General features: G+C 40.3%; 1 protein-coding gene and 1 pseudogene across 1 annotated transcript; both read right to left on the reverse strand.

Moving 5' to 3' along the window:
- Nucleotides 1-9285: 9285 nt before the first annotated feature.
- LOC113167704 lies at nt 9286-10278 on the reverse strand (annotated as a pseudogene).
- Nucleotides 10279-11583: 1305 nt separating this feature from the next.
- On the reverse strand, nt 11584-21126 carry LOC113167218 (P2Y purinoceptor 1-like). Its single transcript, XM_026367639.1, has 3 exons — nt 20388-21126; nt 11725-12003; nt 11584-11601 (listed from the first exon to the last, which is right to left on the reverse strand). The coding sequence occupies exons 1-3, from the start codon at nt 21027-21029 to the stop codon at nt 11584-11586; spliced, it is 939 nt and encodes a 312-aa protein (XP_026223424.1). The 5' UTR covers nt 21030-21126.
- Nucleotides 21127-22651: the final 1525 nt, after the last annotated feature.

Genomic DNA, 22651 nt, shown 5'->3' on the forward strand with positions numbered 1-22651 from the left:
TGCTATGGTGTCGATTGCAGCGCAGGCCATGTTACAGCGCAGGTTCTTCACCTAGATAGGAAATGACAACACCAGTGAAAACGTGTGCACACACAGAAGAGACAGATGTACAAGCAGATAAATACACATGTCTACAATACCTCTTGTGAGATGATGATGCAGAGTTCATGCAGTTTGGCCTGCAGAATCTCTGGATGATGTCTTGCCAGAGCTCGAACTGCTTTAAGTCCATCAACTTTCTTTTCCCTATTTTTAGATGATAAAAATGATTGAACCGAATCATCATATTCTCAGAAACAACAGACCACAGTTCCTCTGCTGGTGAGTCTGTTCAAAATCTTTCTCAGTAGTGTAGTCTGTTGTGTCTTTGTCTTACCAGTCCTCTGAGTCGATTTGTTTGAAACAGAGAGACAGGCTCTCTGAAGGGTTCCTCAAAGGCTTGAGGTCTTCCTTTTTCAGCTGTGTTTCACGTTTAGGCCCTCTTCTGTTTGGTCTTTTTGGAGGTCTTGGGACCATAGCACATTTTTGGGAGCAGCCGGAGGTTGACGTGATTGAATTTTGTGGGTGGAGGCAGCTGGTGTTGGAGGATTTGAGACCATAGTCGTCTTTTTGGGAGGAGCCAGAGGTAAACGACTTCTGCAGGCTGGGGCAGGGTTTGTTGGAGGATGCGGAGCCATGCCTGTTCTTTTTGGAGCAGCTGGAGGCTGAGGTGATGGATGGCATTGACCCAGCCTTTCCATAAACTCCTCAATTTTAGTCTTAGCTGACTCGGCCGTGCATCCATCTGCCACCGTGCCTGCTCAGATTAACAGCACAATACGAAACAATACTCAGGATTCATATTGTGGTCACATGTCTCCATTTTACTTCCATGTCTTAAGTAAATGTCTCAGGTAAGTCGCTTTGGATAAAAGCGTCTGCTAAATGACTAAATGTAAATGTAAATGTTTTATAATGTTGGAGACCCAGTCTCTTCAGAATGGCGTTGGTGTGGGTGTTTCTGTGAATCACACAGCCTCTCTGCTTGGTGAAGCAGTGCAGCCGACTTTGCCCTTTCAAATTCCTGGTTTCTGGCCTGATTGCTGGAGCATCTTTCCATACAGATCTCCAGTAGTTGTGAAATAATACACACATATATTCATTCTTGAGTTAATGTTGTCAGTGGATAGTGATTACACAGTAAATATATATCAGATTAAACTGAATTTGACTCAAAACATAAACGTTTTGTATGAAGAGGATGTTGATAGAGTTGAATACATACATCATTGTCTTCATTGAAGCTCTTCTTTTCCTTCCAAAACTTCTGGAAGAAGTTTGGTGTCTTGCGACTCTCCATGAGTATCAGATAAATACAGAGAAATTATCAATAGAACGAACGGTACAAACAAAACTTGCTACTTTCACTCAACAGGTTCAGTAAGTGACTGACTGGATCAGGATTCTGCACTTAGTACTTCTGTTGTCATTGTGACATGTGATGTCACAGTAGAACCATGGAACGTTACACACAAAGATAAGTAAATGAGATGTTGTTTTGACTACATCTTGTTGTTATTAATAGGAGTTTGAAGATTTTGTAGCATGGTGGATGATTATCAAAATGACCTGAGCTTGACATTTATGGTTTGAGTCAAATAAACATTATTGATGTTTTTTGTCCAACATAGTGAATAAAATGCTGTTTTTCACAGACCTGTCCTGATGGAGTCACCTGTGCACACTGAACACTCCTCTATGTATGTTGTCTCAGATTAAATTCCACTCTCTCTCCAAATGCATCATGTACATCCATCTGTTAATACTGTAATGATGTGATCTTTAAGCAGGTTCACAGTTTTGAAGCTCTGTCGTTTCCTATCCACTGCTCTGTTCCTGTATGTTGTACTGTCGTCTACCGCCCACCAAAAGCAAATGATAACTTTTTGTCAGAATTCTCTAAGTATGTTGCTGGCATTGTTGTTAGGTATGATAAGGTAATTATTGCTGGAGACTTTAACTTTCATATGGATAATAATACTAATACAAATGATTTTATCAGTCTTACAACATTTTTCAACCTGGTTCAATATGTCAAAGGTCCCACCCATAATCAGGGGCACACCATTAACTTGATATTCACTTTAAGATTGATACTAAATTCCATTGAGTTAAAGGACTCCACCTACTTGTCTTCATCCAATCACTGTACCCCAAATTCACAGTTAAACGCTGTCTATTTAACAGCCAGTCAGCAGCAAAGTTCACTAGCACCTTTTCTATGTTGAAGCAAAGTATTTCATGCATCACATGTTGATGATATCGTCCGCCTTTTCAATAATAATTGTGCCTCTGCGTTAATGGAAGCTGCTCCCTGAAAGACTGCAAATGTGTCCCGTAAAGCCACCAATAAACAGCCTTGGATAGATGTCAGCACTCGCAGATGTAAAGCTGAGTGTAGGAAAGCTGAGCGGAGATGAAAGAAAATGGGACTTCAAGTGCATTATGAAGCTAAGAAAGACTCACTACTCCACTACAATAGGTGGCTGACGGTAAAGAATGCCAGAGCTAAATACTTCTCAGACCTGATCATTGCTCACTTCCATAATCCTAAATTTTTATTTCAGACTGTTAACAAGTTAATAAACCCAACCCCTCCGAACATCCCGGCTGAAAGTGATGCAGAGTGTGAGAAGTTCTTAACCTATTTTAACGAAAAAATTGAGTCAATCAGAGCTTCTGTTCATCCCCAACTCCTCACCAGTCATAGTTTCACATCCCTCTAGAGAATGCATTTTAAGCCGGTTTTCTCCCATGTCCTTATCTGAGCTACTACAAACTGTCTCAAATATGAAACCATCTTCCAGCCCAGTTGATGTCATCCCAACTAAGTTGTTAATCTCGATCATTGATTCGCTTTGGATCTTAGTGCTGCTTTTGATACAGTAGACCACCACATTTTGTTGGACCAGCTAAAGCACTGGGCTGGAATAGAAGGAACTGCACTGGAGCAGTTCTCTTCATACCTGTCCAATAGACCGTTTTGTGTTTCCGTTAATAACTGCAAGTCATCTTTTTCTCCTGTGAAGAACCGAGTCCAAGGCAAGGTTCAGTGCTGGGGCCAGTCTTGTTCTCTTTGCTCCATTTTGGACATATTATTCGTAAACACTGTGTTTCTTTTCATTGCTATGCTGATGACACTCAGCTGTACTGTCCCTTTAAGATCTCTGATCACGGAGGACTGAGTTCCTTACATGAGTGTATAAATGAGATAAAAAGTTGGATAGCTCAAAATTTCCTGCAGCTGAATTCTGACAAAACAGAAATAGTTGTTATCAGTTTACAATGTATAGCCAAACACATCTTGCCCTGCATGGATTCTCTCTTAGATAATTCTAAGCCCACTGCAAAAAGTCTTGATAAATAAACATTAAAAGAAGATTCAATCCATTAATTAGAGAGAGAGAAAAAAGAAAGACAAAAGAAATCCTGCAGTTTTCAGCAACTGTGTTGTCCACCTATGATCGTGGAAACTTGTTGATTTTCCCTTTGGATTCAAGCCACTTGCTTAATATAAAAACCCTGGAGCTACTCTATGTTCCTGCACTAGCTCTGGTGCATTGTGGACAATTGTGGACAATTCTGAACGTTTGTAGAAACGTGATTAATAATATATTATATCAGAGTAAACTGCTTTACACATACTTTACATAGTCATCATGAATCTGGGGATCCTGCTGACACAACACCATCCTGAGATGTTAAATGTTAGATATCATCGTGACAGTATTGCTCAACAGTGAACAGTTTGTGTTGCTTTTGGTTTGCTTATCATTGCATTGGGTTGTGTTTCCAGTAGATATCAGATTAGGTGCTTGACACATGATGCATGACACAAAAAAGAAGAAGATGTGACACGCTTCACTCTGCTTCACTAAAAATTATTTATTCCTGCAAGAACTGCTTTTTGATTATGGTAAATTTCATGTGGTGCTAAAATACCATTATAAAAACATTTTTGACATGTCTTTGCCCCCTATTTTGAAAACCTAGTAATATTTTGGCATATATATATATATATATATATATATGTATACATATGCCTGTGACTGTAAAAGTCACAAAAGTAGAAAGTATACGAACGGCAGCAGTTTATTACTGTTGAAAACAAGAATTCCATACTAGTAGTAAACTGGCATATAAACAAGAGGCAGGAATTGACCTGTTAACTCAAATCTAACATGATGACAAACTGTGATATTCATTATATAAACAGTTGAACCTTAACTCTGGAAACTAGTAAATAAACTCTTGTGCAATGATGTCTAAAATGATTAGGTTTACTGAGACTTCCTGTCAATTCTTATTTTTTTTTTAACATCAGTGTGGGAGTAAACAGGAAATCTATCAGCATGATCTCACTACCTGCCGTGGCAATTAATAGAATGATATCTTGAGGTTTAAGGTGCCATTTAGCATGTTGACACAGGACATATACTTAAATAACACAAACCTCTCTTTGTGAGAAACTAGTTGGTACATGTCAGTTACAGGTTTTAGCTTCTGATACACTGGGGACAAACCAACTCCCAGGTCTTGTTACACTAAATAAATTAAAAAGTTAAACAATAAAGAATAAATTTAACAGTGTTTGCATGTCAACACCTTTCACATGGTTTTTATTGTTTTACACACAGTATTAGTTCAAATTCCTCAAATCCCTGAAATGCAGATTTTCAATCTTCCTGTATTTAAGAGCTCCATAACAAAGTTGCAGGAGCTGCTGCTTTTAAACTTCATTTAATTCTTGTGTCATAAGCTGCTCAGTTTATACAGGAACAGAGAGCGAAGAACAAACTGATGAATGTTCTATTTCTCCAACCTTCAGCTGCTGTGGTTGGTTTCTTAAAATAAAAGACAGGGCACAATCTTCCAACGAGTGGTAGTTTTTCTAGCAGCTCCATGTGTATACTTTGTCTTTTTATGGTTTGTTTTTCTTGGTTTTTTGGACCTGATTACCATCTATCTTGTGGATATTGCCATATTGCCAAAACTCATTTATTTGAGTAATCATCTACGTGCTATGAAAACTAAGTCCCCTGCTGGTGTGGATCCCCGTGTATGTGGAGGGAACTCATAGTACAGCACAAGGAGGCAAAGGAGCATTAATAGAGGAAGCTGGAGCAGAAAGTGCAGAACAACATCATGAAGGAGGTGTGGGACAGGATTAACATAATCAACAGATGCAGCTCAAAGTGGGCTAACACTGTTGAAGGAGATGTGTGAAGAATGAACCAGCTTAATAACTTCTAACAATTATAACCACCCGATGTCATTCACGTCTCATTTCACTGTACCCCCCACTCCTCCCTCTGCTCTCCCTCTCTCCCCAGGAACCAACCCCATCACAGAGGAAAGATTATTGGACTTCTCCAGCGCTTTCAATACTATCCAGCCCCTGTTCTTCAGAGATAAACTGACAATTTCTGATTTCTTTGAACAAGACAAGAAATAAAAACTTGAAATCTGCCATGGGAGGGGGTACTGAGCAACATGTAAGGTATTTAAAGGGTGTCCAAAGTCAGCTTTTCAGACACTTATCTGGATGTGTATATTGACCTTTTGTCGATAAACCCAACCTCACTTTTGAACACACTTTGCTGCGTCTTTGATTTTTATGAAGAACTTCTGCAACATTTTTGACACTGTTAAGAAAAGAGTTTGACTGAATTGGCCCAATAGATAGACTAAAACTGTGACACCACACCCTGCAGATGACTGTGCTCTCTCTGGTCCTGTTCACCCTGCACACATTGGACTTCCAATAAAACCTGAAGTCCTACCATGTGCAAAGGTTCACTGATGACACTGCTGTCATGGATTGTATGGGGAGGGAACAGGAAACTAATATTGTTTCACGGTGTGATTCCCACCACCTGCATATCAACACAACCAAGAGTTGTTGTGAAACCCGAGGGGTGAACGACAGGGAGGCCACCTACTGAGGAGGAGACTAAGCCTGTACACACCGTGGATGCTGCTGTGGTTTTATATATTATGGGTTTACATGCTTAGCTTATTTATTGGTATATTTTAGGACTGTATCCAGTCATTGTGTTCTTATTTTTCTTTAAGCTTGAGCTCATTGTTTTAATAAATATCATTCTTTAAATATGCACATCATATGTGACTCCAATGGTGTCATTACCAATTCTGTGGGTGAGGACATGATTCATTCCTTCAGCTTCTTTATTTGGCTGATTTTCTGTTACATTTCCCTCCTCCGGCCAGCCGAGGCAGTGTCCCCGGAGGTCTCTGTCTCTTTGTTTTTGTTTCCCTCACTTCCGGGGTCATGCCTTGGCTGATTGGAGTGGCAACAGGTGTGGGTTTCAGCAGGTGTTTTGTGTTACTCATTAGTTTGTCTTGTATTTAAGTCCATGTCTGTGTGTTTGTTATTTGCTAGTGTGTCTACCTCGTTCGTTCCCTGCATCTTCCATTCACCTTTTCCTCGACCTCTAGCTTTGATATCCACGGTTCGTAAGTCTTGTTAGTCTAGTCAGTTTGTTTGCTTTGCTTTGTTTGTTCCAGCATTTAGCTGTGTTTTTTGTTTCTTATAGGTCCAGCTTTTACTGTGTAGTGTTAGGTTATTCGTCCCAGCGTTTTCTGTGGTTTTGTTTTCTGTTGTATCATGTTTGCTGTGAGTTTTTGTTTATTATATAGACTAGTGAGTTCCTAGTTTGCCTGCCTTTTGCAGTGTTTTTTAGTTTGATTCTCCTTTTGAGCTTTTTGTTCGTTCATTTTATTTTAGTTTGCATTACATCACCTCTGTTCTGCATATTATTATTTCTGTTAATAAATCTTGTGTGGGAAATCACACTCTGTTGTCTTGCTGTCTTTCTGCAACTGGGTCCACTAGTTAGCTCTAGTTCGTAACATTTTCAGCTGAATCGCTTTAAGATTTGTAAAAAGATTTGCATTGAAGAAAGTAGCTTGCACCGTCGATGACAGGCACCAGTGAAACATACAAAACCCTCCTTTAAATACCGCCACCTCCACCATTTGAACCGGCAAGAAGGGAGTATTTTCTTAGATAACATGCAAAACTTCATGTAGACAAAGTAAATATACTTAAGGTTTCTCAGCAAGTTATCATGCTATGTAATTTACAAAAAAGCATTCTTATTGTGGTATCAACATAATTGCTCATAATAAGGTCTCTTAGGGTGCTTTCACACCTTTAATTTGTTTGCTTTAGTCCGAATCAGTTGATGAGCTTGTAAGCTTGTAGCAATTTCTCCTCGGTCAGGTTTTGTCACACACACAAAAATCCAAGCGAACGTCACTTTAAACTACGCAAGAACGTCCTCTCCACTTATTGGTTAGATTGTTTGCTGCTAGAACAGAAACAGTAAATACAGGAAGAACACGAATATGGTTGGATTACAACATCCAACAATATTCATGTGATCATAGTTTTTGTGATTTTCTGTTAAATAATCAGAAACCAGAATACTGTACTATATCTGGTTCACTATACTATATCTGGCATCTGCAGCAGCGAGAGTCCTCACTAGAACCAGAAGATATGAGCACATCACCCCTATTTTATCTACACTTTATTGGCTCCCTGTGAAATTTCGCAGTGATTTTAAAATACTACTTTTGGCATTTAAAGCATTAAATGGTCTTGCGTGGCAGTGAACTGCTGTGTCTTATGATCCACTAGGCCTACTTTGATCAAAGGATGCTGGCTGCCTGTCAGTACCTCATATATGACAACTACAGCTGGGGGCAGAGCTTTTTCTTACAAAGCCCCAAAGTTATGGAATAGCCTTCCAAATAGCGTTCGGGACTCAGATACAGTCTCAGTGTTTAAGTCTAGGCTGAAAACCTATTTATTTAGTCAAGCATTTTTGTAAATAGATTTGGGAAGGACTCATGGACGTAGAGCATTATGGTGAACTGGTATGTTTAGATGCTGTCTTCCCAACTCTCACTGATCACTTAGGTTTGTTGATGGTGAAGTGTTCGGTTGCTTTACATCCTAGTGAGCCCTCATCTCTGTGTTTCCTTCTGGCCCACCCTTTTAGTTAGGCTGTCATAATTAGTCCTGCCGGAGTCCCTGCTGCACTACACTAAATATACATTCACCTCAAACTTTATCTGACTGTGAATACAACTAACTGCCATCTCTCCTCTTCTCTTTCTCTCCCTCTCTCTTTTCCCTCTTCCTGTCTCTGTCGAGCTACATGTCGTTCCACCCTTTGCCCTCTGGACCTGTCTGATTCGTCCTGATGCCCAACTTCTGGCTGGAGATCTCGTTGCCTGGATCCACCGTTTGCCCTATGGGATGCGTGTGGAGACTGGAGTTGGTCACACGCTACTATGAAGTTGGTCTTGGCCTCGGCGGACGTCGGAAGCCGTTTCTAGGAGGTCTTGACTCAATGCTTGATAGTCCAGGAATGGAACAAGTCTACCTGCAATTAACTAACTGGACTCCATATTAACTTAAAAGGACATTAACTGTTATACTGGACTGCCTGCTGCCTACACAGCATGTAATCACCCATATGAGGATGGGTTCTCTGTTGAGTCTGGTTCCTCTCAAGGTTTCTTCCTGTAGCCTTCTCAGGGAGTTTTTCCTTGCCACTGTCGCCCTCGGCTTGCTCATCAGGGACAATCTGATTATTATGATTCTTACTCATTCACTGTTCATGTACTGTTCTTTGGTTGTGTAAAGCTGCTTTGTGACAATGTCAATTGTAAAAAGTGCTCTACCAATACTCTAAATTGAATTGAATCTGCTCACTATAATATATCTAGCTCACTGTATTATGTCTGGCTCACTATACTATATCTGGCCCACTATACTATATCTGGCTCGCTATACTTGCGGTGTAATGCAACCAATCATGCAACACATCCACGTCAGCCAATAACACTCGACAAAAATGACACCATAACAGGTAAGCAGAATAAATGCATACATACATACAATAAATAACCAAACTGTTCAGGTTAATTAGGGCTATATGAATTAATCTTCATTAAATTATATGTTACAATGTTACAAAAAAAAATCACAAAAATAAAAACTGTAAGAGTGATAGAAATTTACTGCTACAGCTTTTGAAAAGAAAGTTTCTACATACTGGCACAAATCACAAATAAAATAGCAACAATAACATTCTTATTTTTAGTAAAAAGGCAATATTATGGGAGAAATGTTAATAGTTCTTACAAGCGATACTAGAATTATAGAAGGCATTAACAGATTTATCTTCACAGAATTACCTGTGTATTTGTATTAAAGTTCATATGTAGTTTGAGTACAAGGCACAGAGTGGAAGTTTGAAGTCCAGCTCTGTGCCCAGGTGAACATCTGACGAGCTCCCTGGAGCAGTCGTCTGAGCTGAACAAGAATCTTTTCATTAGCATGAAGGTAAACCAGAGGGTTGAGAGCACTGTTCAGACAAACAAGACCACGACTTATCTGATGAGCGATGTAGACTCCATTATTCCACTGATCGCATTTTCCCTGTTTGGACAAAACTCTTGCCCAGAGATTGACATTCTTAAAAACATGATAGGGGATGTAACAAACTGAAAAAAGAAGAATCAAAATGAACAACAGTTTTATGCTTCGTTGTTTCTGTACCTTGTAAATTCTCCTTGTCCATAAAACTACAGCTATATGTCCATAGCAGCCCACTATGATGAGCAATGGGATACAAAATGCAGTTAGTGTCCATCCAAAGCTGTATATCAGATAATTCTCCACATAGAGTTTATGGGTGGTATCGTAGCATTTACCAGACTTGTTTCTAAATGTCTTGGTGTAGAACATGTCTGGAAGACTTTGAACACTCACCACCAGCCAAACAATTACTGAGATAACCACAGAATGAGTGAGAGTTAATCTTCCCCGGAATCTCACTGGATGAACAATAGCCAGGTACCTGTACACACTTATACAGGTAAGGAATCCAATGCTGCCGTATAAATTCAGGTTGAAGCAGAATCTGGTTATCTTGCAGAATACATCTCCAAAGATCCATTTACTCTTCATGAAGTAGTACACCATCAGGAACGGGAGTGTGAGCAGGTACAAAATATCAGCAACTCCAAGGTTGCAAAACAAAAACATTGATGATCTTTAGTTTTTTCCATTTGTGCAGCAAAGATTTCAATCCCCATGCATTAGCTACCAGACCAATGATGAACACCAAGATAAAAACAGGAGGTATGAATTTGTGTTCGAAGTAGAAAAAGGACTGTAGCACAGGAGGTTTGATTCATTCTGTCTTTTGATAAGAAGCTACAACCAACCTTTTGATCTGTAGACTTATGAGCAGTGAAATGTAGCATGATCTACTGTTTGTTCAAGTATTTCCTGTTTAATGCACTGCTGCCATACATCTTTGTTCGTCATGTGTGCACGTGCCTGCAAACTTCAATGCCAGCTACTTGTTCAATATCTTGTGCACAGCTACTGGCCATTATTGCATTATTTAGAAGCACATTTTTAAGCAGAAATGTTCTGTTGAAGACACTGTTTACAAAGAGAGTCAATGTCTATGAGACATTTTAAGGCGTAAAATCTAATGTGTCAATGTGTTTATGCAAAATTAACATAGTGGAATTAATATTTCAACCATGATTCCCATATATATGTCCTTATATACCAGTGGTTTTAGCATACAAAATACAGGTGCATGATATTATGTGTAAGATATAAGGGTATGAACAGTTAACACAGGCTCTGCATTATTAAGAGTAATGGGAAGGTAAGAGTCGCCATCTGGTGGTCAAAATTATCAACAATTAGCATCATCAAATTTATTTTTTCATTGATCTGGTGGAAAAAAAATAATCACAACTCTAATTTTAAACCCCCTTTTGCTTTGATTGAAGCAAACATTTGCTGTGGCATTGCTTCAGTAAGCTTATGCAATGACACCACATTTATTTATAAATTTTGTGTCTGTCATATCACTGTTGAAAAATAAGATAACCACTGGTTATTATAAAAACAACAACAGATCAGAGAGAGATCTCTCTCTCTGATTCTGATCTCTGAATGATGCCTACGAGCACAGCCACTCCAGTCACTCTCATTAAGCAGTAGCGTGAAGTTACTTTGCCAAAGATAATGTTCTGGAACAAGTAAAGAATGGTACAGCCTCAGCCCCAGCACACCCCAACTGTGACGGATCTTACAGGGGCCAGCTCTGTGGTTATAGCCTCAGCTACCCACCACCCCATTTGTATGGTAGGAACACTTCACTATACATGAGACATTACAATAATCTGTTACGATTCCTCCCTTTGCCCCTGTCTGTGGGTTTGTTTTGTTTTGTTGCTCACTCTCCTGCCACACCCGTATATGGACTTCCTCTTCCTCCACTCTCCACTCACCAGACTAATTGCTCATTCATTTCACCTGTTAGTCAATTATGACAAAATAGTTTTAGGAAGGCGACAAGGGAGACATTTTCACAGTTCCTAGAATTATTGGAGTTATTTACATATACATTCAGTCGTTTGGCCGACACAAAATTGAGGTACAAGGCAACCAAAAAAACTAAGTGGCGGATAAAACATTCAGTAATCTTTCCGAATCTTTCAGTGCAAATACAAGATAGGACAGAGCTTTTTAAGATTTAAGTGCATATATTTATATTTAAAGAATCTTTGCAAATCATCCTCTTTTGTACTAAACTTTGTCTGCAGTTTGCGGTTTACCATGTGGTGGGCTCGCTGGAGCAGCTGTCTGAACTGAACACCAATGTCTTCATTACCATGAAGGTAAACCAGAGGGTTGAGAGCACTGTTCAGACAAACAAGACCACGACTTATCTGATGAGCGATGTAGACTCCATTATTCCATTTGTGGCATTTCCCCTGTTTGGACAGAACTCTTGACCAGAGATTGAGGTTCTTAAAAACATGATAGGGGATGTAACAAACTGAGAAGAGGAGAATCAAGATGAACAACAACTTCAAGCTTCTTTGTTTCTGTACCTTGTCAATTCTCTTCATTGTCCATAAAACTACAGCTATATGTCCATAGCAGCCGAGAATGATGAGGAATGGGATAGAAAATGCATTGAGTGTCCGTCCAAGGCTGTATATTTTAGGCAATATGAATCAATACAATGAAACTATGCACACAACACAATGTTCTTACTCTGTAACAGAAAATGTATAAAGATATATATGTATATATATATATATATATATATATGTATAAAGATATATATATATATATATATATATATATGTATATATATATATATATATATATATATATATATATATATATACACAGTACAGACCAAAGGTTTGGACACACCTTCTCATTCAAAGAGTTTCCTTTATTTCCATGACTATGAAAATTGTAGATTCACACTGAAGAAAACTATGAAATAACACATGTGGAATTGTATACATAACAAAAAAGTGTGAAACAACTGAAAATATGTCATATTCTAGGTTCTTCAAAGTAGCCACCTTTTGCTCTGATTACTGCTTTGCACACTCTTGGCATTCTCTTGATGAGCTTCAAGAGGTAGTCACCTGAAATGGTCTTCCAACATTCTTGAAGGAGTTCCCAGAGATGCTTAGCACTTGTTGGCCCTTTTGCCTTCACTCTGCGGTCCAGCTCACCCCAAACCATCTCGATTGGGTTCAGGTCCGGTGACTGTGGAGGCCAGGTCATCTGGCGCAGCACCCCATCACTCTCCTTCTTGGTCAAATAGCACTTACACAGCCTGGAGGTGTGTTTGGGGTCATTGTCCTGTTGAAAATTAAATGATGGTCCGACTAAACGCAAACCGGATGGAATAGCATGCCGCTGCAAGATGCTGTGGTAGCCATGCTGGTTCAGTATTCAATTCAAGTATCAATTTTGAATAAATCCCCAACAGTGTCACCAGCAAAGCACCCCCACACCATCACACCTCCTCCTCAATGCTTCACGGTGGGAACCAGGCATGTAGAGTCCATCCGTTCACCTTTTCTGCGTCGCACAAAGACACGGTGGTTGGAACCAAAGATCTCAAATTTTGACTCATCAGACCAAAGCACAGATTTCCACTGGTCTAATGTCCATTCCTTGTGTTCTTTAGCCCAAACAAGTCTCTTCTGCTTGTTGCCTGTCCTTAGCAGCGGTTTCGTAGCAGATATTCTACCATGAAGGCCTGTTTCACACAGTCTCCTCTTAACAGTTGTTCTAGAGATGTGTCTGCTGCTAGAACTCTGTGTGGCATTGACCTGGTCTCTAATCTGAGCTGCTGTTAACCTGCGATTTCTGAGGCTGGTGACTCGGATGAACTTATCCTCTGCAGCAGAGGTGACTCTTGGTCTTTCTTTCCTGGGGCGGTCCGCATGTGAGCCAGTTTCTTTGTAGCGCTTGATGGTTTTTGTGACTGCACTTGGGGACACTTTCAAGTTTTCCCAATTTTTCGGACTGACTGACCTTGATTTCTTAAAGTAATGATGGCCACTCGTTTTTCTTTACTTAGCTGCTTTTTTCTTGCCTTAGTACAAATTCTAACAGTCTATTCAGTAGGACTATCAGCTGTGTATCCACCTGACTTCTGCACAACACAACTGATGGTCCCAACCCCATTTATAAGGCAAGAAATCCCACTTATTAAACCTAACAGGGCACACCTGTGAAGTGAAAACCATTTCAGGTGACTACCTCTTGAAGCTCATCAAGAGAATGCCAAGAGTGTGCAAAGCAGTAATCATAGCAAAAGGTGGCTACTTTGAAGAACCTAGAATATGACCTATTTTCAGTTGTTTCACACTTTTTTGTTATGTATACAATTCCACATATGTTATTTCATAGTTTTGATGCCTTCAGTGTGAATCTACAATTTTCATAGTCATGAAAATAAAGAAACCTCTTTCAATGAGAAGGTGTGTCCAAACTTTTGGTCTGTACTGTATATGTATATATATATATATATATATATACATAAAGGATAAGGACATTCATGGACAAGAGATGAGAACAGGAAACTATTGGAATGCTACTACATAAGTAACCCTAGTGAGCAGAGCTACATGAAGAGGATGTGGGAACTATGGATACTTCCAAACCCATCATCAAGGCTAACACCTAAACAACTAGTAGCACAGTGTTCTAACATCCGCAAGTCACAACTAGAGATTGAAGAGGTACAACACAAATGCTATGGCTAGGGGGAGCCAGGACGACAGGTCAGTGGGAAGATATTACAATCATCCTCCCCACAATCAGAGATTGGGTTCCAAGCCCCAGTAACAGAGCTTAATGCAAGAGCAGCTGACCTAAAATTCAAGATCACGGCTAAGATGGACACCTGGAACCCCCGAGTCCGGTTACCAAGAATTAGTGAAATACCTTATGCTAGAAGATGTGAATGCAGCACTACAGACAATACCAACCCTGACCATCACTGAGACCAATCAGCTGATCTACAGCGCAGCAAACGTGATCCTTGAGGTACTTGGCTATAAGATCAATGCAAGCCATAAGGTGCAGTATCCTCCATGATCATGGAATGCTTGGAACTGTACAAGATCAACAAGACTCTAAGAGCCTTCGTCCAGAACTCAATGGGAAAGTGGAAAACAACCCTAGAGGCCAACTTCAAGCCGATTGCCCAAGTCAACATCAAGTGTGGCATATACCAAGGAGATGCTCTGTCCCCACTGCTGTTCTGCATAGGCCTGAACCCCCTCAGCCGGTCATCAGGTATCCCGCTGGCATAATAAGCTGGCCAAAGGAGGAGATGGAAGCCACTGACAAGGCCACTGCCATCAAGACAAGGAAGCTCCTTACAATGCATGGAGGGTTTCACCCCAAATCAGAAGCCACAGCCTCGGGCAGATGGCTGGGAGGCAACGAACCAGAAGGGAGAGCCTGAGACCGGAGAGCTGACAGGAGAGCTGGCCAAGGACCCCCAGGCTGGCTGCCAGGAGACGACCAATGAGGCAGGAGAACCACAGGCAGATTGCCCGACGGGGAGTGGAGAGCCGGGGAGCGACAAGCCTGCTGAGGACTCCCTGGTGGACAGCCCAGCGGCGACAAACAAGGCTGGAGAGCCCCAGGCGGACTGCCCGGTGGCGAAAAACAAGGCTGGAGAGCCCTAGGTGGACTCCCAGCCAAACTTTGATCCAGCTGGAGCGGAGGAGCCAGAACAGGACTATTGTTCTCAGACCCGTCCGGAGACTGGAGAGATGGCGAGGATGACCTCCGCGTCGACACATCCGGAGACTAGAGAGACGGTGCCAACGGCCTCTGCGTCGACCCACCTGGGAAACGGACTGGAGCTGTGGCCCAGACTAGAGCTCCGGTGACTGCAGCAACCAAAGTAGCCGCAACTGCAGCGACAGCTGTAGGACCGAGAACAGGAACAGTGACAGGAACTAGGGTGGCTACGGTGACCCTAGACAGGAACAGGAACCAGAGCAGTTACGGTGACTGGAACAGGAGCACAGTTGGCACAGCAATAGTGCCGACTGTGGCAGCAGCAGCAGGAGGAGCAGGATCAGGGACCAAAGCAGCATCGGCTGCTGGGCTAACAAAAGCAGGATCGGCTGCTGGACTAACAAAAGCAGCATCGGCTGCAGGGCTAACAAACGCAGCTTCGGCTGCACGACTAACAAATGCAGCTTCGGCTGCGCGACTTACAAACGCAGCTTCGGCTGCCGAAATAACAAAAGCAGCATAGGCTGCAGAACCAACAAAAACAGCATTAGCTGCAATAACTGGATCGGCAGAGCTAAAACCGGAGCTGAAATACTAATACTGGCTGGTTTGTTCTGTTACAAGCTGGACTGACCGGGACCAAATAGGTACTAACAAAAGGATATTTATTAAAAAGGGCAGGGGACACAGGGAACTAACACAAACTAACAAAGTATCAACTCAAAGAGACCCGAAAACACGGTGGACAAATACAAACAAAACCATAACCTGACATACAAAGTGACAACTGAAAACTCTGAATAAGTGCAGGCAAAACACAACAAACTAAACACACACAGAGCACCACTACACACCAACGAACGACTCACTGAACAAGAAATACAAAGTAACAAACAGAAATCATTGCCGAAGGCAGTAAAACGAGAAAAATATACTAACAGAATAATACAAAGTAACAACAAAAAACCACGCACTAATGCGGACAAGAAACCAACAGACAAACTAGACGTACAAAGTATCAACCAAAAGAACACTGCAACGGCAGGAAAAAACAAACTCACAAATGAGAACAAGGTCCAACAAACTGAAGTGCAGTCCAGCGTAACACGAACGGAAGGTCCAGGGTTATCCAAAAAGACTGGGTGACGAAGACCAACTGACGAACAAACAAACGAGTGGGGAAGATCCATGTGAAGTGCACGGAGTAATGTGAACAAACCAGCAACCAACGAAAGACTGAGGGGAGCTTATAAAGGGATGGGGAAAAACAGGTTAAATAAATCGTAACACAGAAGGTCTGAGATGGAGCAAGGAGTAGAAGGTCTCATCAAAAATCGAGTCTTGATCCCACGTCTGGTTGTTCCTTGACGTGCCGCTGCACTTGTCCATGTTTGAAGGCCATCCATGGAAATCAGACCTGATCCTTCCTTGTTTCAGAGAGAATTCAGGGTGTCCTCTAGGAAGAGCTGAGGGCTGACGTGAGAGAGAGGTGTCCTGTTGGAGACCCAGTCTCTTCAGAACGGCCTTGGTGCGGGTGTTTCTGTGAAGCACACAGCCTCTCTGCTTGGTGAAGCAGTGCAGCCGACTTTGCCCTTTCAAATTCCTGGATTCTGGCCTGATTGCTGGAGCATCTTTCCATACAGATCTCCAGTAGTTGTGAAATAATACACACATATATTCATTCTTGAGTTAATGTTGTCAGTGGATAGTAATTACACAGTAAATATATATCAGATTAAACTGAATTTGACTCAAAACATAAACGTTTTGTATGAAGAGGATGTTGATAGAGTTGAATACATACATCATTGTCTTCATTGAAGCTCTTCTTTTCCTTCCAAAACTTCTGGAAGAAGTTTGGTGTCTTGCGACTCTCCATGAGTATCAGATAGATACAGAGAAATTATCAATAGATCGAACGGTACAAACAAAACTTGCTACTTTCACTCAACAGGTTCAGTAAGTGACTGACTGGATCAGGATTGTGCACTTAGTACTTGCAGCAGGTTCTGTTGTCATTGTGACATGTGATGTCACAGTAGAACCATGGAACATTACACACAAAGATAAGTAAATGAGATGTTGTTTTGACTACATCTTGTTGTTATTAATAGGAGTTTGAAGATTTTGTAGCATGGTGGATGATTATCAAAAGGAGCTCAGCTTGACATTTATGTTTATTACATTTTTACATTGTTTTTTGTCCAATATAGTGAATAAAATGCTGTTTTTTCACAGACCTGTCCTGATGGAGTCACCCATGCACACTGAACACTCCTCTATGTATGTTGTGTCAGATTAAATATCACTCTCTCTCCAAATGCATCATGTACATCCATCTGTTAGTACTGTAATGATGTGATCTTTAAGCAGGTTCACAGTTTTGAAGCTCTGTGGTTTCTTATCCACTGCTCTGTTCCTGTATGTTGTACTGTCGTCTACCGCCCACCAAAAGCAAATGGTAACTTTTGTCAGAATTCTCTAAGTATGTTGCTGGCATTGTTGTTAGTTATGATAAAGTAATTATTGCTGGAGACTTTAACTTTCATATAGATAATAATACTAATACAAATTATTTTATCAGTTTTACTGAATCTTTCAACCTGGTTCAACACGTCAAAGGTAACACCCATAACCAGGGGTACATCCTTGACTTGGTATTCACTTTAGGATTAACTCTAAATTCCATTGAGTTAAAGGACTCCATCTCTGATCATAAATGTGTTTTATTTGATACTTGTCTTCATCCAATCACTGTACCTCAAAAATTCACAGTTAAACGCTGTCTATTTAACAGCCAGTCAGCAGCAAAGTTCACTAGCACCTTTTCTATCTTAAAGCAAAGTATTTTTTGCGCATCACATGTTGATGATATCGTCCGCCCTTTCAATAATATTTGTGCCTCTGCGCTAAAGGAAGCTGCTCCCTGAAAGACTGCAAAGGGGCCCCTAAAGACACCAACAAACAGCCTTGGATAGATGTTAGCACTCGTAGATGTAAAGCTGAATGTAGGAAAGCTGAGCGGAGATGAAAGAAAATGGGACTTCAAGTGCATTATGAAGCTAAGAAAGACTCATTACTCCACTACAATAGGTGGCTGACGGTAAAGAATGCCAGAGCTAAATACTTCTCAGACCTGATCACTGCTCACTTCCATAATCCTAAATTTTTATTTCAGACTGTTGATAATTTAGTAAACCCAACCCCTCCCAGCATTCCGACTGAAAGTGATGCAGAGTGTGAGAAGTTCTTAGTCTATTTTAACAAAAATATTGAATTAATCAGAGCTTCTGTTATCCCTAACTCCTCACCAATCATAGTTTCACATCCCTCTAGAGAATGCACTTTAAGCCGCTTTCCTCCCATGTCCTTATCTGAGCTACTACAACTGTCTCTAAAATGAAACCATCTTCCAGCCCAGTTGATGTCACCCCAACTAAATTGTTAATCTTGATAATTGATTTGTTTTCTCCCTCTCTTCTGAATATTTTCAATACTTCTCTGTCCACTGGAATTGTGCCAGATTATTTTAAAATTGCATCTGTGCAACCTCTTTTGAAAAAACCTGGTCTAGATCCCTCATCCCCTGAAAACTACAGACCAATCTCCAAACTACCCTTTATATCAAAGATTTTAGAAAAGTACGAGTCTAAACACATTTTTGACGAATTGCAATCAGGTTTTCGCAAACATCACAGTACAAAGACTGCCCTACTAAAGGTATCTAATGACATTCTTTTGGCCTCTGACACTGGTATGTGCCCTGTTCCTGTCCTCCTTGATCTTAGTGCTGCTTTTGATACAGTAGACCACCAGATTTTGTTGGACCGGCTAAAGCACTGGGCTGGAATAGAAGGCACTGCACCGGACTGGTTCTCTTCATACCTGTCCAACAGATCGTTTTGTGTTACCGTTAATAACTGTAAGTCATCTTTTTATCCTGTGAAGTATGGAGTCCCACAAGGTTCAGTGCTGGGGCCAATCTTTTTCTCTTTGTACATGCTCCCTTTGGGACATATTATTCGTAAACAAAGTGTTTCTTTTCATTGCAATGCTGATGACACTCAGCTGTACTGTCTCTTTAAGATCTCTGACCACAGAGGACTGACAGGAGTTTCTTGCATAAGTGTATAAATGAGATAAAAAGTTGGATGGCTCAAAATTTCCTGCAGCTGAATTCTGACAAAACAGAAATAGTTGTTATCTTGCTTAATAAATAAAACTCTGCTGGAGTCCTTCATTCTCAAGACATTAAATCATGGAGCTACTCTATGTTCCTCCACTAGCTGGTGCATTGTGGACAATTGTGGACAATTCTAAACGTTTGTGGAAAGATGATTAATAATATATTATATCAGAGTAAACTGCTTTACACATACTTTACATAGTCATCATGAATCTGGGAATCCTGCTGACAGGACACCATCCTGAGATGTTTCATGTCAGATATCATCGTGACAGTATTGCCCAACAGTGAGCAGTTTGTGTTACTTTTGGTTTGCTTATCATTGCATTGGCTTGTGTTTCCTGTAGATTTCTGATTAGGTCCTTGACACATGATGCGTGAAACAAAAAAGGAAGTACTCATTAGTGTCAAAAATGTGAGACGCTTCACTCTGCTTCACTGAAAATCATTTATTTCTGCAAGAACTGCTTTTTGATTTCAGCAGATTTCACATGTGGTGATAAAATACAAGTATAAAACATTTTTGACATGTCTTTGCCCCCTATTCTGAAAACCATTCATTTATATGTTGGCATATATCATATATCGTAATCATGTATAACTTTCACAAGAGATGCTGCTGAAATTATGAGTGACATGTTCAGATATATTTTCACACAACTGGCATGAGACAGTTTTACTTGTGTTAAGTTCCTCTGCACTTTGTGCTACAGGCACAGAGCTGGAGTTTGACAGAAACAAAATGTGACAAACTCGCTGCAGCTGTCTTATCTGAACACCAATGTCTTCATTTCCATGAAGGTAAACCAGAGGGTTGAGAGCACTGTTCAGACAAACAAGACCACGACTTATCTGATAAACGATGTACACGCCATTATTCCATTTGTGGCATTTTCCCTGTTTGGTCAGAACTCTTGACCAGAGATTGAGGTTCTTAAAAACATGATAGGGGATGTAACAAACTGAGAAGAGAAAAAACAAAATGAACAACAGTTTTATGCTTCGTTGTTTCTGTACCTTGTCAATTCTCTTCATTGTCCATAAAACTACAGCTATATGTCCATAGCAGCCGAGAATGATGAGGAAAGGGATACAAAAGCCAGTGAGGGTCTTGCCAAGACTGTATCTCAGGTAATCGTCAACATTGGTTTTATAGGTGGTATCATAGCACTCTTCAGACTTGTTTTTAATGTTCTTGGTGTAGAACATGTCTGGAAGACTCTGAACACTCACCAACAGCCAAACAATTACTGAGATAACCACAGAATGAGTGAGAGTTAATCTTCCCATGACTTTCACTGGATGAACAATAGCCAGGTATCTGTACACACTTATACAGGTAAGGAATCCAATGCTGCAGTATAAATTCAGATTGAAGCAGAATCTTGTTATCTTGCAGAATACATCTCCAAAGATCCATTTACTCTTCATGAAGTAGTACACCATCAGGAACGGGAGTGTGAGCAGGTACAAAATATCAGCAACTCCAAGGTTGAGAACAAAAACGTTGATGATCTTTAGTTTTTTCCAGTTCTGCAGCAAAGACTTTAATCCCCATCCATTAGCTACCAGACCAATGATGAACACCAAGATAAAAACAGGAGGTAAGAATTTGTGTTCAAAGTCAAAATCGACTTTAGTACAGGAGGTCTGATTCATTCTGCCGTGTGATAAGATGTTACGGTTGAAAGTTAGTCCAGATCCTTTCTTCTGTAGATGATCTGGCTGATTAAGGGGGAAAGCAGACTTCAGCAGTTTGTAGCGTTCTTTCTCTCTAAGTGTGCTGGTGTTTTCTATATAGGTGGTGTGAACAGTGAAGTATAAAAGTTTTCTCTTCTCTTTCTGTGACTTTTTGTTAAGATAAGACTTCCTATCAAGATCTCCCTTCACAGAAAGGAAACAAACACATTTTTGCAGAAGATTAGGAGCAATATAAAAAACAATATGAATTTATATTTTCTAAGAATTGTGACTGACGACTGAAATCTATATTTAAAAAATGTGGTATGAGGAGCAACAGCTATGTGCAGATCACACCAGCAGCTCTGGGAGATATATGTTGCACTGTTTTCTTGCAACAGTGGCCCCATGTATGGAGATAGGTTTGTTGACATAGCACCCCTTCTGACAATAGGCACCAAAATGCCAATGGCTTAAGTTTAACTTATTTTTTACAGCAGTAGTGAACAACAAAGATGCTAAACTGGATTATTATGCTGAAATGAAACCAATCAAAGTCTGTAAGAATTTTTCGCAGCAAATCTCACTTATGGTGATTGAACTGCATCATCAAACAGTTTTCCAATGTTGCCCATTTGTGTTAATTAATCATCAGTCATTTTAATGTCTACGGATAAATAGTCACAGAAAATGGAGTGGTAAGAATTTGTTACTTTTGAAAACAAAGCTTTTACAATAACTGTTGTGTGAAGGTTTACTACAGGAGAAAAACTTTTCAAACTATTCTTACAAGGAACACATAAAATTTAAACCTTTAAACCTCTAAACCTTTATTTGAGATTGGTTTGTGGAAGAAGAGAATTTAAGTGAATATCTGAGCTATCTTTCATTAAGTTATTTAACTCCAACAACAGCACAGGGACATAAAGTCACAATCAATTTGGATGAAATCTCTAACATTTTTACTTTTGTTAAACTTTGTGATTTAAGCCACAGGCACACAATTAGAGTCTGATAAAGGCAAACACGTGAACATGTGCAACATTTGTCGCAGCAGTTGTCTAAGCTGAGCAGGATTTTTTTTATTTCCATGAAGGTAAACCAGAGGATTGTTCAGATGCACAAGATCATGACTTATTTGATAAGCGACTCCATTATTAGAGTAATGGCATATTTTGTTGGGACAGGACTCTTGACCAGAGGTTTATGTTCTTGAAAACATGAAATGGGATTTAGCAAACAGAGAATATAATAATCAAGATGAACAACAACTTTAAACACCTCTGTGTCAGTACCTTGTCAATTGTGTTTCTTCTGCACAGTAGGACAGCTATATGTCCAAAGCAGCCCTGTATGATGAGAAATTGGATACAAAATGCAGTAAGTGTCCGTCCAAGGCTGTATCTCAGGTAATCCTCAACGTAAACTGTAGAAGTGGTATCGTAACATTGCCCAGAATTGTTTGAGAGAAGGTGCTGGACTTAAACAGAGACAGTGACCATCAATGGTGACTGTTGGCAGTTTGTAAAGACTTACAGATACCTGGGAGTGCAGTCGAATGATAAACTGGACTGAACTGCTAATGTCACAGGTCATCTGTG

The sequence above is a fragment of the Anabas testudineus genome, chromosome 7 (genome assembly GCF_900324465.2).
Source record: "Anabas testudineus chromosome 7, fAnaTes1.2, whole genome shotgun sequence".
Classification (NCBI taxonomy): Eukaryota; Metazoa; Chordata; class Actinopteri; order Anabantiformes; family Anabantidae; genus Anabas; species Anabas testudineus.

Coding starts and splice junctions, on each gene's coding strand:
- LOC113167218 (XM_026367639.1), bottom strand. CDS start 21,029: ATGAATCAGACCTCCTGTACTAAAGTCGATTTTGACTTTGAACACAAA. Junction 12,004..20,387: donor CAATGAAGAGAATTGACAAG/GTACAGAAACAA, acceptor AGAATTGACAAG/GTACAGAAACAAAGAAGCTT.